This window comes from Lepidochelys kempii, chromosome 26 (genome assembly GCF_965140285.1).
Source record: "Lepidochelys kempii isolate rLepKem1 chromosome 26, rLepKem1.hap1, whole genome shotgun sequence".
Classification (NCBI taxonomy): Eukaryota; Metazoa; Chordata; order Testudines; family Cheloniidae; genus Lepidochelys; species Lepidochelys kempii.
Genome location: NC_136405.1, coordinates 503186 through 518026, shown reverse-complemented (window position 1 = coordinate 518026; position 14841 = coordinate 503186). Strand labels below are relative to the sequence as shown.

The window sequence follows — 14841 nt, the reverse complement described above, 5'->3', positions numbered from 1 at the left end:
GTGGTTCCCCAATGCACAGGCCACATGCGATTCCCAAACTGCCAGACAGCAGTATGTCTAACAGTGGTCACCATGGAGACCACATCCCTCGCTGATGGCCTGCATGGGGCTCTCGTCTGTGGGTGATCCTCCCATGTGGCAGCCAGCTCCCACCCCCCAGCCCGGGAGCCCAGAGCCAGCGAAGGGCTCTGGCCACTGGGGGGAGTGGCAAAGCAGGGAGCCCGGCAGGCTGCAGGGGAAGGAGGGGCAGAGAGCTGGGCAGGCTGTGGATGAAAGGGGAAGGGGGAGGGTGCCACGGGGCTGGCAGAGGGACAGGGCATGTTCAGGGTTAATTGGCTCAGCACCCTTTGCTCCCAAGTGGGCCTGCTGGTCCCTGCTGTGGCTCTGTGCCCAGTCACAGTGGAAGGGCCGTGGGCAGCCGGAGGAGGCCGGTCCTGCACACAACAGGGCTGGACCATGTGGGTTCTCCCAACCACATACAGCCCAAGGCCCCAAGGCCGCCAGCCCCAGCCCCGCCGGTGCCTTACCCAGGCTGAGCTGTGCGGGGAGCTCCCCTTGGGCAGCAGCAGTCTCACGATTTCCAGGTTATTGTGGTGGACAGCCACGTGCAGCGGTGTCAGGCCGTTCTGGGGGGAAGCACAGACAGGTCAGTTGCAGCCCAGCCCCCCGGCTCCCTGGCTCCCATGGCCAGGCGGTACTCACCTTCCCTGCCGCATTGGGGTGGGCATCATGCTCCAGCAGCACCCTGGCCACATCCACCTTCCCGTATTTGGCTGCAACGTGGAGAGGGGTAAATCCTTTCTGAGGAGAAACACAGAGCGTCAGGGCCATGCACAGCTGGGGAGGGACCCGAGACGCAGCGTGGAGACTAGCTGGGGTACGAGGGAGCCCTCCTCTCTCCCCTCTCAGGAAGGCACTGAGGAGATACATGGCCCAGGCTTCCCCAGCAGCGGCCTGACCCAGCCCCGCCTCAGCCCCGCCCAGGGACCCCTGCCTGGACTGTGGGCACAGGCCGCACCAGCCTACCTTGGTCATACAGGCCTGCGAGGCCTCCTTGTCCAGCAGCACCAGGGCGGTGTCCACATGCCCCTCCCGGGCAGTGATGTGCAGGGGTGTGTGCCCAGCTGTGGTGGCCAGGTTGGGGTTGGCATTGTTCTCCAGCAGAAGCTCCACCATGCTTGTGTGGCCAATACGTGCAGCACAGTGCAACGGGGTCTGGTCATCCTGGGAGAGGAGCAGAGAGAGGTTGGGGGGGACCCACTGCTCTCTCCCAGCCCAGCCAGGGGCATGGAGGGGAGCCCACCCTCCCCGGCTCGGCAGGAGCTGGCCCAACTCAGACCGGACGGGCCACAGGTCTGATCTCCTTCTCAACTGAGCTCTGTGCCTCAGCAGCAGGCAGGGTGATCCTCGGGGCAGCTCTTGCTCACCTGGCAGGCGTCTCCATCAGGCCAGGAACAGCTGCCTCGGGGACAGATGTGCCCTGTCAGAGTCTGGAGCCCTCCCACTGAGTGACAGCCCTCAGGGCTCAGACCTGCCACTGGGGCATTGCACGGCACTCTGGAGAGAGACCAGCACCCGTTGCCCCCAACACCCAGCCTGGCCTCAGAGAAAAGGGGAGACCCATAGAGCTGGGGACACCAACCTGCCCAGGGAGGTTGGCCTCAGTGCGCCCTGCCCCACAGGCACCTACTACGTTTGCAGCTCCCCATGGCAAGTGGCAGCTCCAACCACAAGAGGAACCCACAGACCGTTTCCTGCCATTGCACAACCCTCTGGCCCAGCTCAGCCCCAGGCAGGTGGAAGGAGAGAGGGGACCCAGCTGGCCGGAGCCCCCTCCCTGCCAGACATACCTTGGCTTTTGCATTTACTTTGGCTTTGTTCTGCAGCAGGTACTTGGCCACTTCTGTGTGCCCAGCTCTGGCCGCCATGTGCAGGGGTGTCTCCACCTTCTGCATCCAGGGACAAGGGAGAGGAGAGTGAATCAGGGGTTCCGTGCTCCCCGGGGAGCTGCCCCAGTGCAGCCTGTCAGTCACTGCATGCAGGCTTCACCCCGCGGAGAGCAGCCTCAGGCCGGACTCATGCGAGGGAGGGTCCAGGGAGACACCTCGGGAGCCTCTGCAGCTTGGAAGCCCAAATGGGGATGGCAGGACCCCACACGACATGCCCTCTTGCCCTGATGGGACTCACCACATTAGAGACGTTGGGGGACGCGCCGCGCTGGAGCAAGATCTTGACGATGGACAGGTGCCCCATGAAGGCGGCCACGTGCAGAGGGGTCAGGCCAGACTGCAAGAAAGACAGGCAGGGAGTCAGTACAGCCGGCGCAGTGCCTACACACGGGGGATAAGAGAGACAGGCAGAGTCAGTACAGCCGGCGCGGTTCCCGCACACGGGGGATAAGAGAGACAGGCAGAGTCAGTACAGCCGGCGCGGTTCCCGCACACGGGGGATAAGAGAGACAGGCAGAGTCAGTACAGCCGGCGCGGTTCCCGCACACGGGGGATAAGAGAGACAGGCAGGAAGTCAGTACAGCCGGTGCGGTGCCCACACACAGGGGATAAGAGAGACAGGCAGAGTCAGTACAGCCGGCACGGTTCCCGCACACAGGGGACAAGAGAGACAGGCAGGGAGTCAGTACAGCCGGCGCGGTTCCCGCACACGGGGGATAAGAGAGACAGGCAGAGTCAGTACAGCCGGCGCGGTTCCCGCACACAGGGGACAAGAGAGACAGGCAGGGAGTCAGTAGAGCCGGCGCGGTTCCCGCACACGGGGGATAAGAGAGACAGGCAGGAAGTCAGTACAGCCGGTGCGGTGCCCACACACAGGGGATAAGAGAGACAGGCAGAGTCAGTACAGCCGGCACGGTTCCCGCACACGGGGGATAAGAGAGACAGGCAGGAAGTCAGTACAGCCGGTGCGGTGCCCACACACAGGGGATAAGAGAGACAGGCAGAGTCAGTACAGCCGGCGCGGTTCCCGCACACAGGGGACAAGAGAGACAGGCAGGGAGTCAGTAGAGCCGGCGCGGTTCCCGCACACCGGGGATAAGAGAGACAGGCAGAGTCAGTACAGCCGGCGCGGTTCCCGCACACAGGGGACAAGAGAGACAGGCAGGGAGTCAGTACAGCCGGCGCGGTTCCCGCACACGGGGGATAAGAGAGACAGGCAGAGTCAGTACAGCCGGCGCGGTTCCCGCACACGGGGGATAAGAGAGACAGGCAGGAAGTCAGTACAGCCGGTGCGGTGCCCACACACAGGGGATAAGAGAGACAGGCAGAGTCAGTACAGCCGGCGCGGTTCCCGCACACAGGGGACAAGAGAGACAGGCAGGGAGTCAGTAGAGCCAGCGCGGTTCCCGCACACGGGGGATAAGAGAGACAGGCAGAGTCAGTACAGCCGGCGCGGTTCCCGCACACAGGGGACAAGAGAGACAGGCAGAGTCAGTACAGCCGGCGCGGTTCCCGCACACGGGGGATAAGAGAGACAGGCAGGAAGTCAGTACAGCCGGTGCGGTGCCCACACACAGGGGATAAGAGAGACAGGCAGAGTCAGTACAGCCGGCACGGTTCCCGCACACAGGGGACAAGAGAGACAGGCAGGGAGTCAGTACAGCCGGCGCGGTTCCCGCACACGGGGGATAAGAGAGACAGGCAGAGTCAGTACAGCCGGCGCGGTTCCCGCACACAGGGGACAAGAGAGACAGGCAGGGAGTCAGTAGAGCCGGCGCGGTTCCCGCACACGGGGGATAAGAGAGACAGGCAGGAAGTCAGTACAGCCGGTGCGGTGCCCACACACAGGGGATAAGAGAGACAGGCAGAGTCAGTACAGCCGGCACGGTTCCCGCACACGGGGGATAAGAGAGACAGGCAGGAAGTCAGTACAGCCGGTGCGGTGCCCACACACAGGGGATAAGAGAGACAGGCAGAGTCAGTACAGCCGGCGCGGTTCCCGCACACAGGGGACAAGAGAGACAGGCAGGGAGTCAGTAGAGCCGGCGCGGTTCCCGCACACCGGGGATAAGAGAGACAGGCAGAGTCAGTACAGCCGGCGCGGTTCCCGCACACAGGGGACAAGAGAGACAGGCAGGGAGTCAGTACAGCCGGCGCGGTTCCCGCACACGGGGGATAAGAGAGACAGGCAGAGTCAGTACAGCCGGCGCGGTTCCCGCACACGGGGGATAAGAGAGACAGGCAGGAAGTCAGTACAGCCGGTGCGGTGCCCACACACAGGGGATAAGAGAGACAGGCAGAGTCAGTACAGCCGGCGCGGTTCCCGCACACAGGGGACAAGAGAGACAGGCAGGGAGTCAGTAGAGCCAGCGCGGTTCCCGCACACGGGGGATAAGAGAGACAGGCAGAGTCAGTACAGCCGGCGCGGTTCCCGCACACAGGGGACAAGAGAGACAGGCAGGGAGTCAGTACAGCCGGCGTGGTTCCCGCACACGGGGGATAAGAGAGACAGGCAGAGTCAGTACAGCCGGCGCGGTTCCCGCACACCGGGGATAAGAGAGACAGGCAGAGTCAGTACAGCCGGCGTGGTTCCCGCACACGGGGGATAAGAGAGACAGGCAGGAAGTCAGCACAGCTGGCATGGTGCCCGCGTATGGGGGACGAGAGTCCACCTCCACCCCGCATTTCCAGGAGCTGACACCATCACCGACAGACTAGGCTCCTGCTGCCAGATGAGACAGGCTAGCCCCAGGGAAGGGCTGGGGGGAGGAGTACCTGCCCTCTTCCTCTCCCCCCCGGTGGACTTATCCCCCGTGTGTATCTGATGGCCCTGGGAGGGGATCAGGGGGCTGGGAAGAGCCTGGGCAGAGTGTCTGAGCTCCTGCAAGCAGCTCTGCTCCAGGCCACCAGCAGCCCCTCCTGTGGCATGGGGGAGCCCTTCCCAGCTCTGCAGGGAGCATGGGGAAGCCCCCCACTGACACAAGCAGCAACGATGGCCTTGCCCGTTCCAGGGTTGTCACCTTGGCTCAGTGACGGGGAGTTTCCCACATACCCCAAGATCAGGCCCAGAAGCCCTGGGGTGTCTCATGCTGGTGCCCAAACTCACAGGCCACGGGTGAGGGAGAACGGTTTCCTGGTTCCCAGGTCCGGGAGGTGCCGCAGCCCAGCACACCCAGCCCGGCTACCCGGGCCCTCTGGCCAGGCTGGCAGAGAAGAGCTCCCTGCTCCCTCCCACCATGGGCAGTGAACCTGTGCCGCTGCTCCAAGGTGCTGCTAGGCCATGGCCTTTCTGCTCACTGCATCAGAGATGGCAGCACCACCAGAGCAAGGCACCTGGCAGGGCTGGGGCCACCACCACATGGAGCACAGCCTCCCCCGGGCTGGCCCCTCCTGCTGCATGCCGGCAGCAACACCCTGAACACAGGAAGGGCAGCCAAGGCAAGTGCGTCTCCACAGCCGGGGCAGGGCCGCGTACCTCCGTGACAGCATCGATGGAGGCGCCAGTCTTCAGCAGCAGCTCCATCACCCGGATGTGGTTCTTCTTGCAGGCGATGTGCAGCGGCGTAAAGCCATTCTGTGAACAGACAGGGAGGCGTCCGGTCAGACCCTCGGCGCACAGCCCTCCCACCAGGCCCCCCTGCCCAGCCCACGCTACTCACCAGTGCTCGGGCATTGGGCTTGGCCCCCTTGTCCAGCAGTATCTTGGCCACGCGGTGGTGCCCGCAGTGTGCGGCCACATGCAGCGGTGTGAGGTGGTCCAGGGTGATGTCGTCGATCTCAGCCTTGTATTGCAGCAGCAGCCGCACGCAGTCCAGGTGGTCTCCCTGAGCCGCCATGTGAATGGGCGACAGGCCGTTCTGAGGGCAGGGAACAGCCTGGGCATTAGGGCAGAGCCAGGCAGGACACAGGGGTTTCCTCTGGGCCAATGGGGCACAAATCTGGCCCCTGCCGGAGACCCAGGGCAGGGAGAGGGCCTGGGGGCCCTGCACAGGCGTTGAGATCCCTGCAAAGGGGCAGAGGATGCATGGTGCTGGGCTGAGGCTGGGGGACAAGCTGCAGCACTGCTGCCTGGCCGGCTGCGGTATGGGGACTGCACCTTTCTCAGAAGCCTTGTTCCCACTGCAGGGGATGTTCGTGGCCTGGCCCCGGGAGGCAGCAGGCGGGTGTGAGTGAGGGGCACTGCTCGGTGTGGGCTGGGGAAGCCCACACTGCCTTGTGCGTCAAATCAGAGCTGCTCTTCCCCACCCGCAGAGCGCCAGGAGCCCACTCCAAGCTGCTGGGGCAGGCCCAAGCATGCATTACAGCTCAGGGAGCCTCTGTAGTGTGGGGCATTCCCAGGTCTCTGCCCACTGGCAATGCCCAGCTAGCATGGGACTCTCAGAGCCCTAGCTTCCCCAGCGCCCAGGAAGCAGGCCCAGGCTCCAAGGCAGAGCCAACTGGCAAGGCAACTCTCAGAGCCCCACAGGCCAGGGCCAGGCACCTTGGTTTTTGCTTGGATGGGAGCCCCGTGGTCCAGCAGGATCTCCATGATTCGCATGTGTCCATTCCTGGCTGCACAGTGCAGGGGAGTCAGCTCGTCCTAGAGAACAGAGAGGGAGGTCAGGGTCTCGGGGCGGGCGGGTGTGGCTAGAGACTCTGGGGAACTCAGGGATGTGAAATCAAGCGCACAGGGTGCAGGAGGCTTGTCCCAGCCTCACACTCCCTGCACGCTCCAGGAGCCAGCCACACCTCTCCATCACGCTGCCCCCTTCCCAGGGACCGGCAACACACCCGCTCACCAGACCGTCTGCACAGTGCCCGCACATGGCCAGTGGCTCCCGCTGCACAAGGGCTCTGGTCTGCGGGGGCTCTGCACAGCTCCACCCCCGGGGGGGGGTCTCTGGCCCATGCACGCAAGGTGGGGGGACACAAGCTGGGGACACGGTGAGTCTCACCTTGGTCCTTGTCTCTATCTGGGCCCCTCGGTCCAGCAGCAGCCGCACCATGATGATATTGCCCCGGCGGGAAGCCACATGCAGTGGAGTAATCCCGTTCTAGGGGCAGAGAAATAGCATCAGAGAGCGTCGAGCTGGGAACCCCATGGGCTGTCAGAGCCCACTGCCCCACGGAGCAGTCAGAGCTGGGAGACCCCAGGCCAACGCTTGTCGTGAGGAGACGGGTCGTTTGTGCGCTGCATGAAGACGGGGCTGTGAGGGGCCAGTTCCCAGCAGAGCCGAGAGAGGCCGGAGGTCCCCAGTGGGGTGAAGGCGGCTGGGACAGGTGAGAGGGGTTGGGGTAGTAATTGCTGACTGCAATTTGGAGCCCCTGGCGAGGCGGCCGTCTGCCCAGCCCATGGGATCTCTGCCCTCCAGTCCGCACGCCCCAGAGCAGCCAGGCAGACTCCAGGCGGATCATGCCATCCCGGCAGCACAGTGAGACACCCCCGAGCCCCTGCCCCTTGCCCCCGAGCGTGTGGGTGCTGGGCTGCCTGGGACCTACCTGTGGGGTGAAGTTGACATTAGCACCGCGGTTCAGCAGGAGCTGGGCCACGCTGAGGTTCTCATAGTGAGCCGCGATGTGCAGGGGGGTAAATCCGGTCTGGGAAGAGAAAGGGCGGGTCAGTGCAGCCCCCCAGACAGACCAACCGACTGCAGACAGGCTCTGACCCTGACTGCAGCCCCCTGTCCCAGAGACCTGGGCCAGCTGCCGATCCCCTGCCCCAGCATGCTCTACGGTGCAGTCTGAGCCAGCCCAGGTCTGCAGGGCCTGGAAGGAAATGGGACTTTCAAACCCTTCAGCACAGAGAGGGGAGCAAGGCGGGAGTGCTGGGCTCTGGGCAGCCTCTGCAGCATGGCTTCCGATGGGAGTGCCAGCTGGCACCAGCCCTTGCAGGGGAGCCCATGGTACCTTGGAGAGGACGTCAGCGTTGGGGTCATTCTGCAGGAGCACCGCGGCTGTCCTGGTGTCATCATTGCGGGCAGCAATGTGCAGGGCGGGCAGACGGACCTTCCCCTTTGTCCCATAGTTGATGAGGTGGGCGACCACATTCTCATGCCCCTGCTGCAGAGCAACGGCCAGCGGCGTGAAGCCGTCCTGCCAGAGACAGAGGGGGAGGTAAGATGCAGAGCAAGGGGAAGCCTGTGCACAACATGATAGCCCGACAGCAGCACTGGCCACGGGCTCTGGGCACCACCCCCTGCAGGGTCTCACCTCTGTGGCTACATTTTGGTTGGCGCCGCTCTCCAGCAGGAATTTGACGACTTCCAGGTGATTTTCCTGTGCTGCCATGTAGAGGGGCGTGAAGCCTTTCTGCAAACACAGAGCCATGCATGACCATCTGTGATGAAGCAGGACTGTTCTTAATGTTTCCTCTGAATATTGTGGGGGTGCCTCAGTTTCCCCTATGCAGTTCTTAAGTATCTAGGTGGTGGGGTAAGGGTGTATGATCGTTGCAGAGCCCTAGAGGGCAGGTGTGTGCAGGGGTCTGGACACAGAGATTGGCCAACACCCTGTTTCCTGGCAACTGATGGCCTGGCCCTTCCCCCCTGCAAGGTGAGAGCTAAAGGGTTGGAGAATAAAGGAATCCGGCGACCTCCTGGCCCGGGGAAAGGGACAAAGCCCAGAGGAGGAGGGGCTGGAGAGAGTTTCAGTTTGGGGCTGGCTGGGGACGAGGAGTGAAGTGCAGACAGGGTTGTCTGGCTCACTGACCCCCAAAAGGGACCCAGCTGAGGGGTCCTGTTCTCTGCACCTACAAGTTCTGTGTTAGACCATGTTCCTGTCGTCTAATAAACCTTCTGTTTTCCTGGCTGGCTAAGAGTCCCCTCTGACTGTGGAGTTGGGGGGCAGGACCCTCTGGCTGCCCCAGGACCCTGCCTGGGTGGACTTGCTGCGGGACGCGAACAGAGGGGCAGAGGAGGCTGAATGCTCCAAGGTCAGACCCAGGAAGGTGGAAGCCAGGTGAGCTGTGTGTCCTGCAGACAGGCTGCTCCCCGAGAGGAGACTTCCCCAGAGTCCTGCCTGGCTGCGTAGGGAGCAGTTCCAGAGCATCGCCCGGGGACTCCGTGACACCATCACGGACTGCTCCTCACCCTGTAGGACCCAGAGCTCCCTGCACACCTGCAGCAACCCCCACCCCACATGGCGAAACACAGCAGGGGTGGGAGGAGGAGTGAAACCCCAGTGGCATTTGGGGGGCAGAATGGATGCTGGGACTGTCCCAGGAAACCTGGCAGGGGTAACACCCCTGCTCTTCAGAAAGTGCCATAGGATCTCTGAGGAGAACAAAGGGTCAAGAGCTTGGTCGGTACAAGACGGGAAAGCGTCTCTATTCGCTAGTGCTAGTAAATATCCACACCCCAGTAACACCCAGCAGCTCCAGATGGGGCCCTGTTGTGCTGGGCACTGTGCAGACACAGCCAAGTTATACTATTGCCCTGCAGGGCTCACTGCCTCGCCAGACAGGTGACCAGTGACAGGGAGGCGATCAAATGGATACCATCTCCCTGTCACATACCCAGTTCCTGGGCCGTTCTGTGCATGAAGTGTGGTAACATGCTTTCCCCATCCCCGCCCCTAGTCATTGGGGGCCGAGTTCGAGCTGCGCTCAGCATGCTGGGTGTACGCTGGAGGCTGAGTACCTGTGGCCACAGAGTTGGGTGCTGAGCCCTCAGAAACCTGGCCCTGGATGTTTCACTTTCCTCCTTTCTACCCTCTCTCTCTCTCTCTCTCTCTCCAGCTCTTACTGACCCTCCAGGAGAGCAGCAGCTGCAGTCCACCACTGGTAGCGTGGTTGTGTCCCCCTGCCATGACATTTCTAACCCTCCCCAGCCGGACAGAGGCGCCGTGTCTGCTCAGGAACAAGGCTTGCCCAAATGGCTCAAAGGAAAATGGGAAGAGAAAAGCCAGCCAAGGAGTGGCCGTCAGCACTGTGGAGCTGGGACGCAGGCGGGCTCTGGGGCATGGCTGCTCAGCACTGTCAGGGCACCCCAGCTAGGAGCCCGCGGACCTGCCTGGGGGCTGTTTAACACCCAGACCCGGTTCCAGACAGCATGTTTTACCTGCGACTGTGCGTTGACGTTTGCCCCATAGTTCACCAGCTCCCGGACCACGTCCTCCTGTCCTGCCAGGGCCGCGATGTGCAGAGCCGTGTTTCCCTTCTGAAACACAGCAGGACAGGGTGAGTCAGGGCACGCCACAGAGCAGCCTGCAGCATACGGGTCAGGGTCGGAGGGTGGCTGTGCATGGGGAAGCCAGGCAGGTGTGCTTGGAGCTGGTGTTAGAGGTTGCGAGCTATTGGGGAGCGTGCACCCTGTCCGCACAGGCCAAGTCTGCACTCACGGAAATGTGTAATTCAACATGCCCTAGCTGACACCTAACCAACACCTGCAGACCCCATGTGCAGACAAGCCATGGCATTTCCACACATGTCCCAAGGGAGGGCACAGAGAGTTAGTTAGCAAACAAGCACTCCAGGGTAGGCAAACCCAGCGTGCACACAGGAAGGCTGTGTGCACTAGCCATGGGCACGGACTCTGTACCAGGGAGAGGGACGAAGTGTGTATGTCTCTGTGTCCCTGGTCCTGGGAGCCAGGAGGCCATGCTGGGGCCACGTGGGCTGGTGGTTGTTTCCATGCTGGAGAGGTGCGTAGGGGATGACTGGGAAGGATTCACTGTGTGCAGGCGGCTGTGGAGACCCTGCTTCCTGGGGAAGATCAGTGTGGGACAGGGGGCTGCTGAACGCCCATCTCAGGTGCCCCTTGCTGAGCTGGGTTTGCCTGAGATCAGGGCTGTCCCCCTGCTAACTCACCCGGCAGGCTGCTCTCCCTATGCCCCCAGCTGCTCCTGCTGCCCTGACTGCATCTGCTCTGTGAGCAGCTCTGCAGAGCCACAAGCTGCCTGAGTCCCTGGGCCAGCGAGAGGGGCCCCGCTGGACCAGGCCGACTGGCACCTGGCCAGCCAGGGGAAACAGGGATCGTGTGGGAGCAAGGCCGCAGCAGGGGAGTGGGACACAAGAGCCAAGAGGCAAAGGTGTGACGGGGGTCAGACAACGCAGGAAGGGACGAAGGCAGTGCAGGGAGGGCAAGGAGCAGAGAAAGGGAGACAATAAACGAGAGAACAAGTGACTGGAGCCAGCTCACCAGCTGGCCACTAGTGACAGAGGAAAGGCAAGTCAGTGGACAGAGCCAGCCGCCGTGGCTAGGAGCGAGTACAGGAGCAGGCAGGGCCCAGCCCCACAGCGCTGGGGTAGGGAGGGGAGAGCAGGGCCTGGCCCCCTTGGGAGCGGATGCTCCTGAACCCACTGTGCCCCATGGATGGCCCTGCAGCTCCGTGCAGCACGCACAGGATGGTTGGCCCACACCCTTTTTTTCAGCACAAGGAGGAGGAGGATTTTGTATTCCCCATTAAATCAATGGCAGTGCAGCCAGAAAACCCTGAGTCAGGCTCAACGGGCCTCAACAGCCAGAGCCCTAGCAGGGGGGAGCAGGAGCTTAGCCGATCCATCGCCAGGCTTTGCTGCATCCCCTTTGGGGTCTCACGCCACGGATGTCAGCACCCTCCTAGCCCAGAAGTGCTGGGAACGCGCCGGCAGGGAGATGCAGACACAGATTGTGCTGGAGGTTGCTCATTCATCAGCCTGTTCGCTAAAGCCTTTGTCCCGCCTGTCACGAGTGAGCACTGCTCTCCTCAGCGGTGACTTTCAGGTGAGGCAAGGTGACAATGACACATTATTGAACTACGACTGCAGGGAGCTCCCTCGGGGCAACAGGGACCATGCTGGGCCTGAGCAGCTCAGCCCAGGGCTGGGAGGAAGGGACTGTGGGGTTCTGCTGGACCTGGGATAGGAGATATGGACAGGAGGAAGCTCTCACAGGTTAGGTACCTGCTGCTGCCCTTCTCCTGGATGCGCAGTGACGTGGTCTCCTCTTTCCCAGCATCAGAAAGCCCCTCACTGCTCCTGGAGTGGGTTCTCCCCCTGTGCTCCCCTGGCAGGCTCTGAACCCAGGCCTGGATTTCTTTGCAGCTACTCACCCAGGGATGTCTCCATGGTCCTGCTTTGAGCAGGGGATTGGACTAGATGACCTCCTGAGGTCTCTTCCAATCCTAATCTTCTATGATTCTATGATTCCTCTAGCCCTGTCATCCAACTGGGAGTCCCATTTTGCTTTACACAAGACATGGAGAAGGCACCTGCGCTCCGGGAGGCAGGTCAGTTTCACCCACCCCAGTTTATAGAGCAGAGAGGGGAAGGAACCTGCCCAAGGCTGCAGAGAGAGGCTGTGGCAGAGACAGAAACAGAACCCAAATCTCCTGCGCATCAGCCCAGTGCCATTGCTACAAGCCCAGCCTCTCCTGGGTACAATGTGGGCAAAGGATGTGCTGAGCCCCCATTTCCTGCCCGTGCCAGCCCTTACCTTGGTTGTTGTTTCTAAAACGATTTCCTTGTGCAGCAGCTCAGCCACCATCTTCACGTGGCCTTCCTTGGAGGCCAGATGCAGGGCGTTCAGCCCGTTCTGGAAAGAGCGGAGTGACGGGCTGGTTAGCCAGGTTGGGGAACACACTTGTGGAAGCTGTGGGCAGCAGAGGGGAACCCCACTGCCATGGAGCCAGGGCTGCAAACACAAAGCTCACGAGGCTGCACAGAGCAGAGCGAAGCCCTGGGCCACCAGCTGCTAACAGCATTGAGCCTTTAGATCAGCAACCCCAAACCCAATGCAGATCAATCTCGCTGCCCTGTGATACAGATGGGGAAACAGAGGCAGGTGTAACTTGCTCGAGGCCTCAGAGCTGGGACTATGATTCAGCAGTTGCTGGTGTCCAGCCAGTTCACTCTCCCTGCAAAATGCTCCTCTCTAAGCAGGGACATCAGAATCCCAGAGCGATAAACCCCTGTGAGGAGCTGCTGCCTCAGGAGATCAGCTCACATCAGCATCCAGACGGAGCAGGGGGAATCCGCTGGCACCTGGTGTTTTGGTGCCCGCCATCTGCCCACCCACAGAGCTCCTGTGCCAGACAAACCCACCAGCATCTGGCAGCAGCATCACCACCCCCAGCATCGTTCTTCCAGCAATGCCCCAGTGCCAATGCTCTGCACAGCAGGCTGCTAGGTTTAGCACAAAACCCCACCAGCCAAGCCAACACCGGGACTCCCAGCGACACCCACCACCCCAATTGGGACGAACACCTTGTGGTGCTGCTCTGAGTAGCACAGCGCACGGCTGCCTGTTCTGCTCACACACACCCTGCTGCCCGTCAGGTTCCCCCGGCCCCTGGCGTCTGGGATGCCACTGGCTGCTGCAGGGTGAACACATGCGCCTCGACTGTTTTCCCTTTGCCAGCACAATGCTCCACTCCTCCAGGCATTCGCTCTTAGTATCAGCACAGCAGCAGCACCCAGAGGCCCTGCTCAGAGACCAGGAACCCTCGGGCTAGGCACAGGACAAACCCCAACCCACTCCCAGTACACTGGACCCAGAGCTGTGGGCTCCAAAGCCTCAGCTGGGAGGAGCCCTGCCCAGAGCCCCTTCCCAGCAGGTGTCTTTACAAGGCAGGCCAAGGGCTGATGCTGCAGCAGGTACCTGCTGGGGAAGCAGTGGGAGTGTTTGCCCTGCTGTCAGAGCCCGATGCCGAGGCACCACACAGCAGCTGCTGATGCAGTCTTCTCCCTGCACCTTGCACTGGAGGATGAAGGCTGTGACGAAGTGGGACTGTTCTTAATGTTTCCTCTGAACACCGTATGGGTGCCTCAGTTTCCCCTATGCATTTCTTAAGTCTCTAGGTGGTGGAATAAGGGCGTGTAATTGTTGCAGAGCAAAGGGCCAGTGTACTTAAATGGCCGACACTCTGTCTCCTGGCAACTGATGGCCTGGGCCCTTCCCCCCTGCAAGGTGAGAGCTAAAGGGTTGGAGAACAAAGGAATCCGGTGACCTCCTGGCCTGGGGAAAGGGAAAAAGCCCAGAGGAGGAGGGGGGCGGAGAGTGAGTCAGTTGGGGGCTGGCTGGGGACGAGGAGTGAAGTGCAGACGTGGTTTTCTGGCTCATTGCCCTCCAAAACGGACCCGGCTGAGCGGTCCTGTTCTCTGTACCTACAAGCTCTGTGTTAGACCATGTTCCTGTCATCTAATAAACCTGTTTTTCTGGCTGGCTAAGAGTCACATCTGACTGCAGAGTTGGGGGGCAGGACCCTCTGGCTGCCCCAGGAGCCCGCCTGGGCGGACTCGCTGTGGGAAGCACATGGAGGGGCAGAGGAGGCTGAAGGCTCCGAGGTCAGACCCAGGAAGGTGGAAGCTGTGTGAGCTGTGTGTCCTGCAGTCAGTCTGCTCCCAGAAAGGAGACTTCCCCAGAGTCCTGCCTGGCTCCGTAGGGAGCAGTTCCAGAGCATCGCCCAGGGACTCCGTGACAAAGGCTGACTTAGTGCATGGTGCTGGAGCTTACTTGGGAGCCGTGGGCACCGTGAGGGGGCTCAATGAACGCCATCAGCAGCTCTGTGAGAGCCATCAGCAGCTCTGTGAGAAAGAGAACGACTCTGCCACAATGCAGCTCTCCCTGCCCAGGGCTTATCTGCTCACTTCGGCGGTCCTGGCAAATTCCCACCCTGGCACAATGACATTAATACAATGGGCTCAGCTCAGTCCCCACAGCACACAACGGGGAATGACCTCCTGCCGCTGCTGAAAAGGACCCAGCATTAGGTGTTGCAGGTCAGCGTTACAGTGCATTGGCAGAGCGAAGGTGGGTGGCACGGGCCCACAGCTCGGCTAGCCGGGGGCTGCACATCAGGACTGAGCTGCATCGGACCAGCCGGGTAGGACAAGTCTGCAGAAGCCTTAACATTCAGCATCATTTAAATAAAAACTTAAAATGTATCTTGGCACTCTGTCTGGGCCACCGATCGTACCAGAAACAGCAGCTGCCTT

General features: G+C 61.6%; 1 protein-coding gene across 10 annotated transcripts in view; it reads right to left on the bottom strand.

Moving 5' to 3' along the window:
• Positions 1 to 14841, bottom strand: part of ANK1 (ankyrin 1) — a 116131-nt gene that overhangs the window by 31719 nt on the left and 69571 nt on the right. For all 10 annotated transcript variants that reach the window (XM_073325379.2, XM_073325377.2, XM_073325378.2 and 7 more), the window contains exons 3-16: positions 12341 to 12439; positions 9986 to 10084; positions 8139 to 8237; positions 7836 to 8021; positions 7428 to 7526; positions 6884 to 6982; positions 6430 to 6528; positions 5609 to 5806; positions 5425 to 5523; positions 2188 to 2286; positions 1851 to 1949; positions 1027 to 1224; positions 703 to 801; positions 528 to 626 (exon numbers count right to left, since the gene is read on the bottom strand). In XM_073325379.2, the coding sequence (XP_073181480.1) occupies positions 528 to 626; positions 703 to 801; positions 1027 to 1224; positions 1851 to 1949; positions 2188 to 2286; positions 5425 to 5523; positions 5609 to 5806; positions 6430 to 6528; positions 6884 to 6982; positions 7428 to 7526; positions 7836 to 8021; positions 8139 to 8237; positions 9986 to 10084; positions 12341 to 12439 (1671 nt within the window). The remainder of the gene's footprint in view (positions 1 to 527; positions 627 to 702; positions 802 to 1026; positions 1225 to 1850; positions 1950 to 2187; positions 2287 to 5424; positions 5524 to 5608; positions 5807 to 6429; positions 6529 to 6883; positions 6983 to 7427; positions 7527 to 7835; positions 8022 to 8138; positions 8238 to 9985; positions 10085 to 12340; positions 12440 to 14841) is intronic.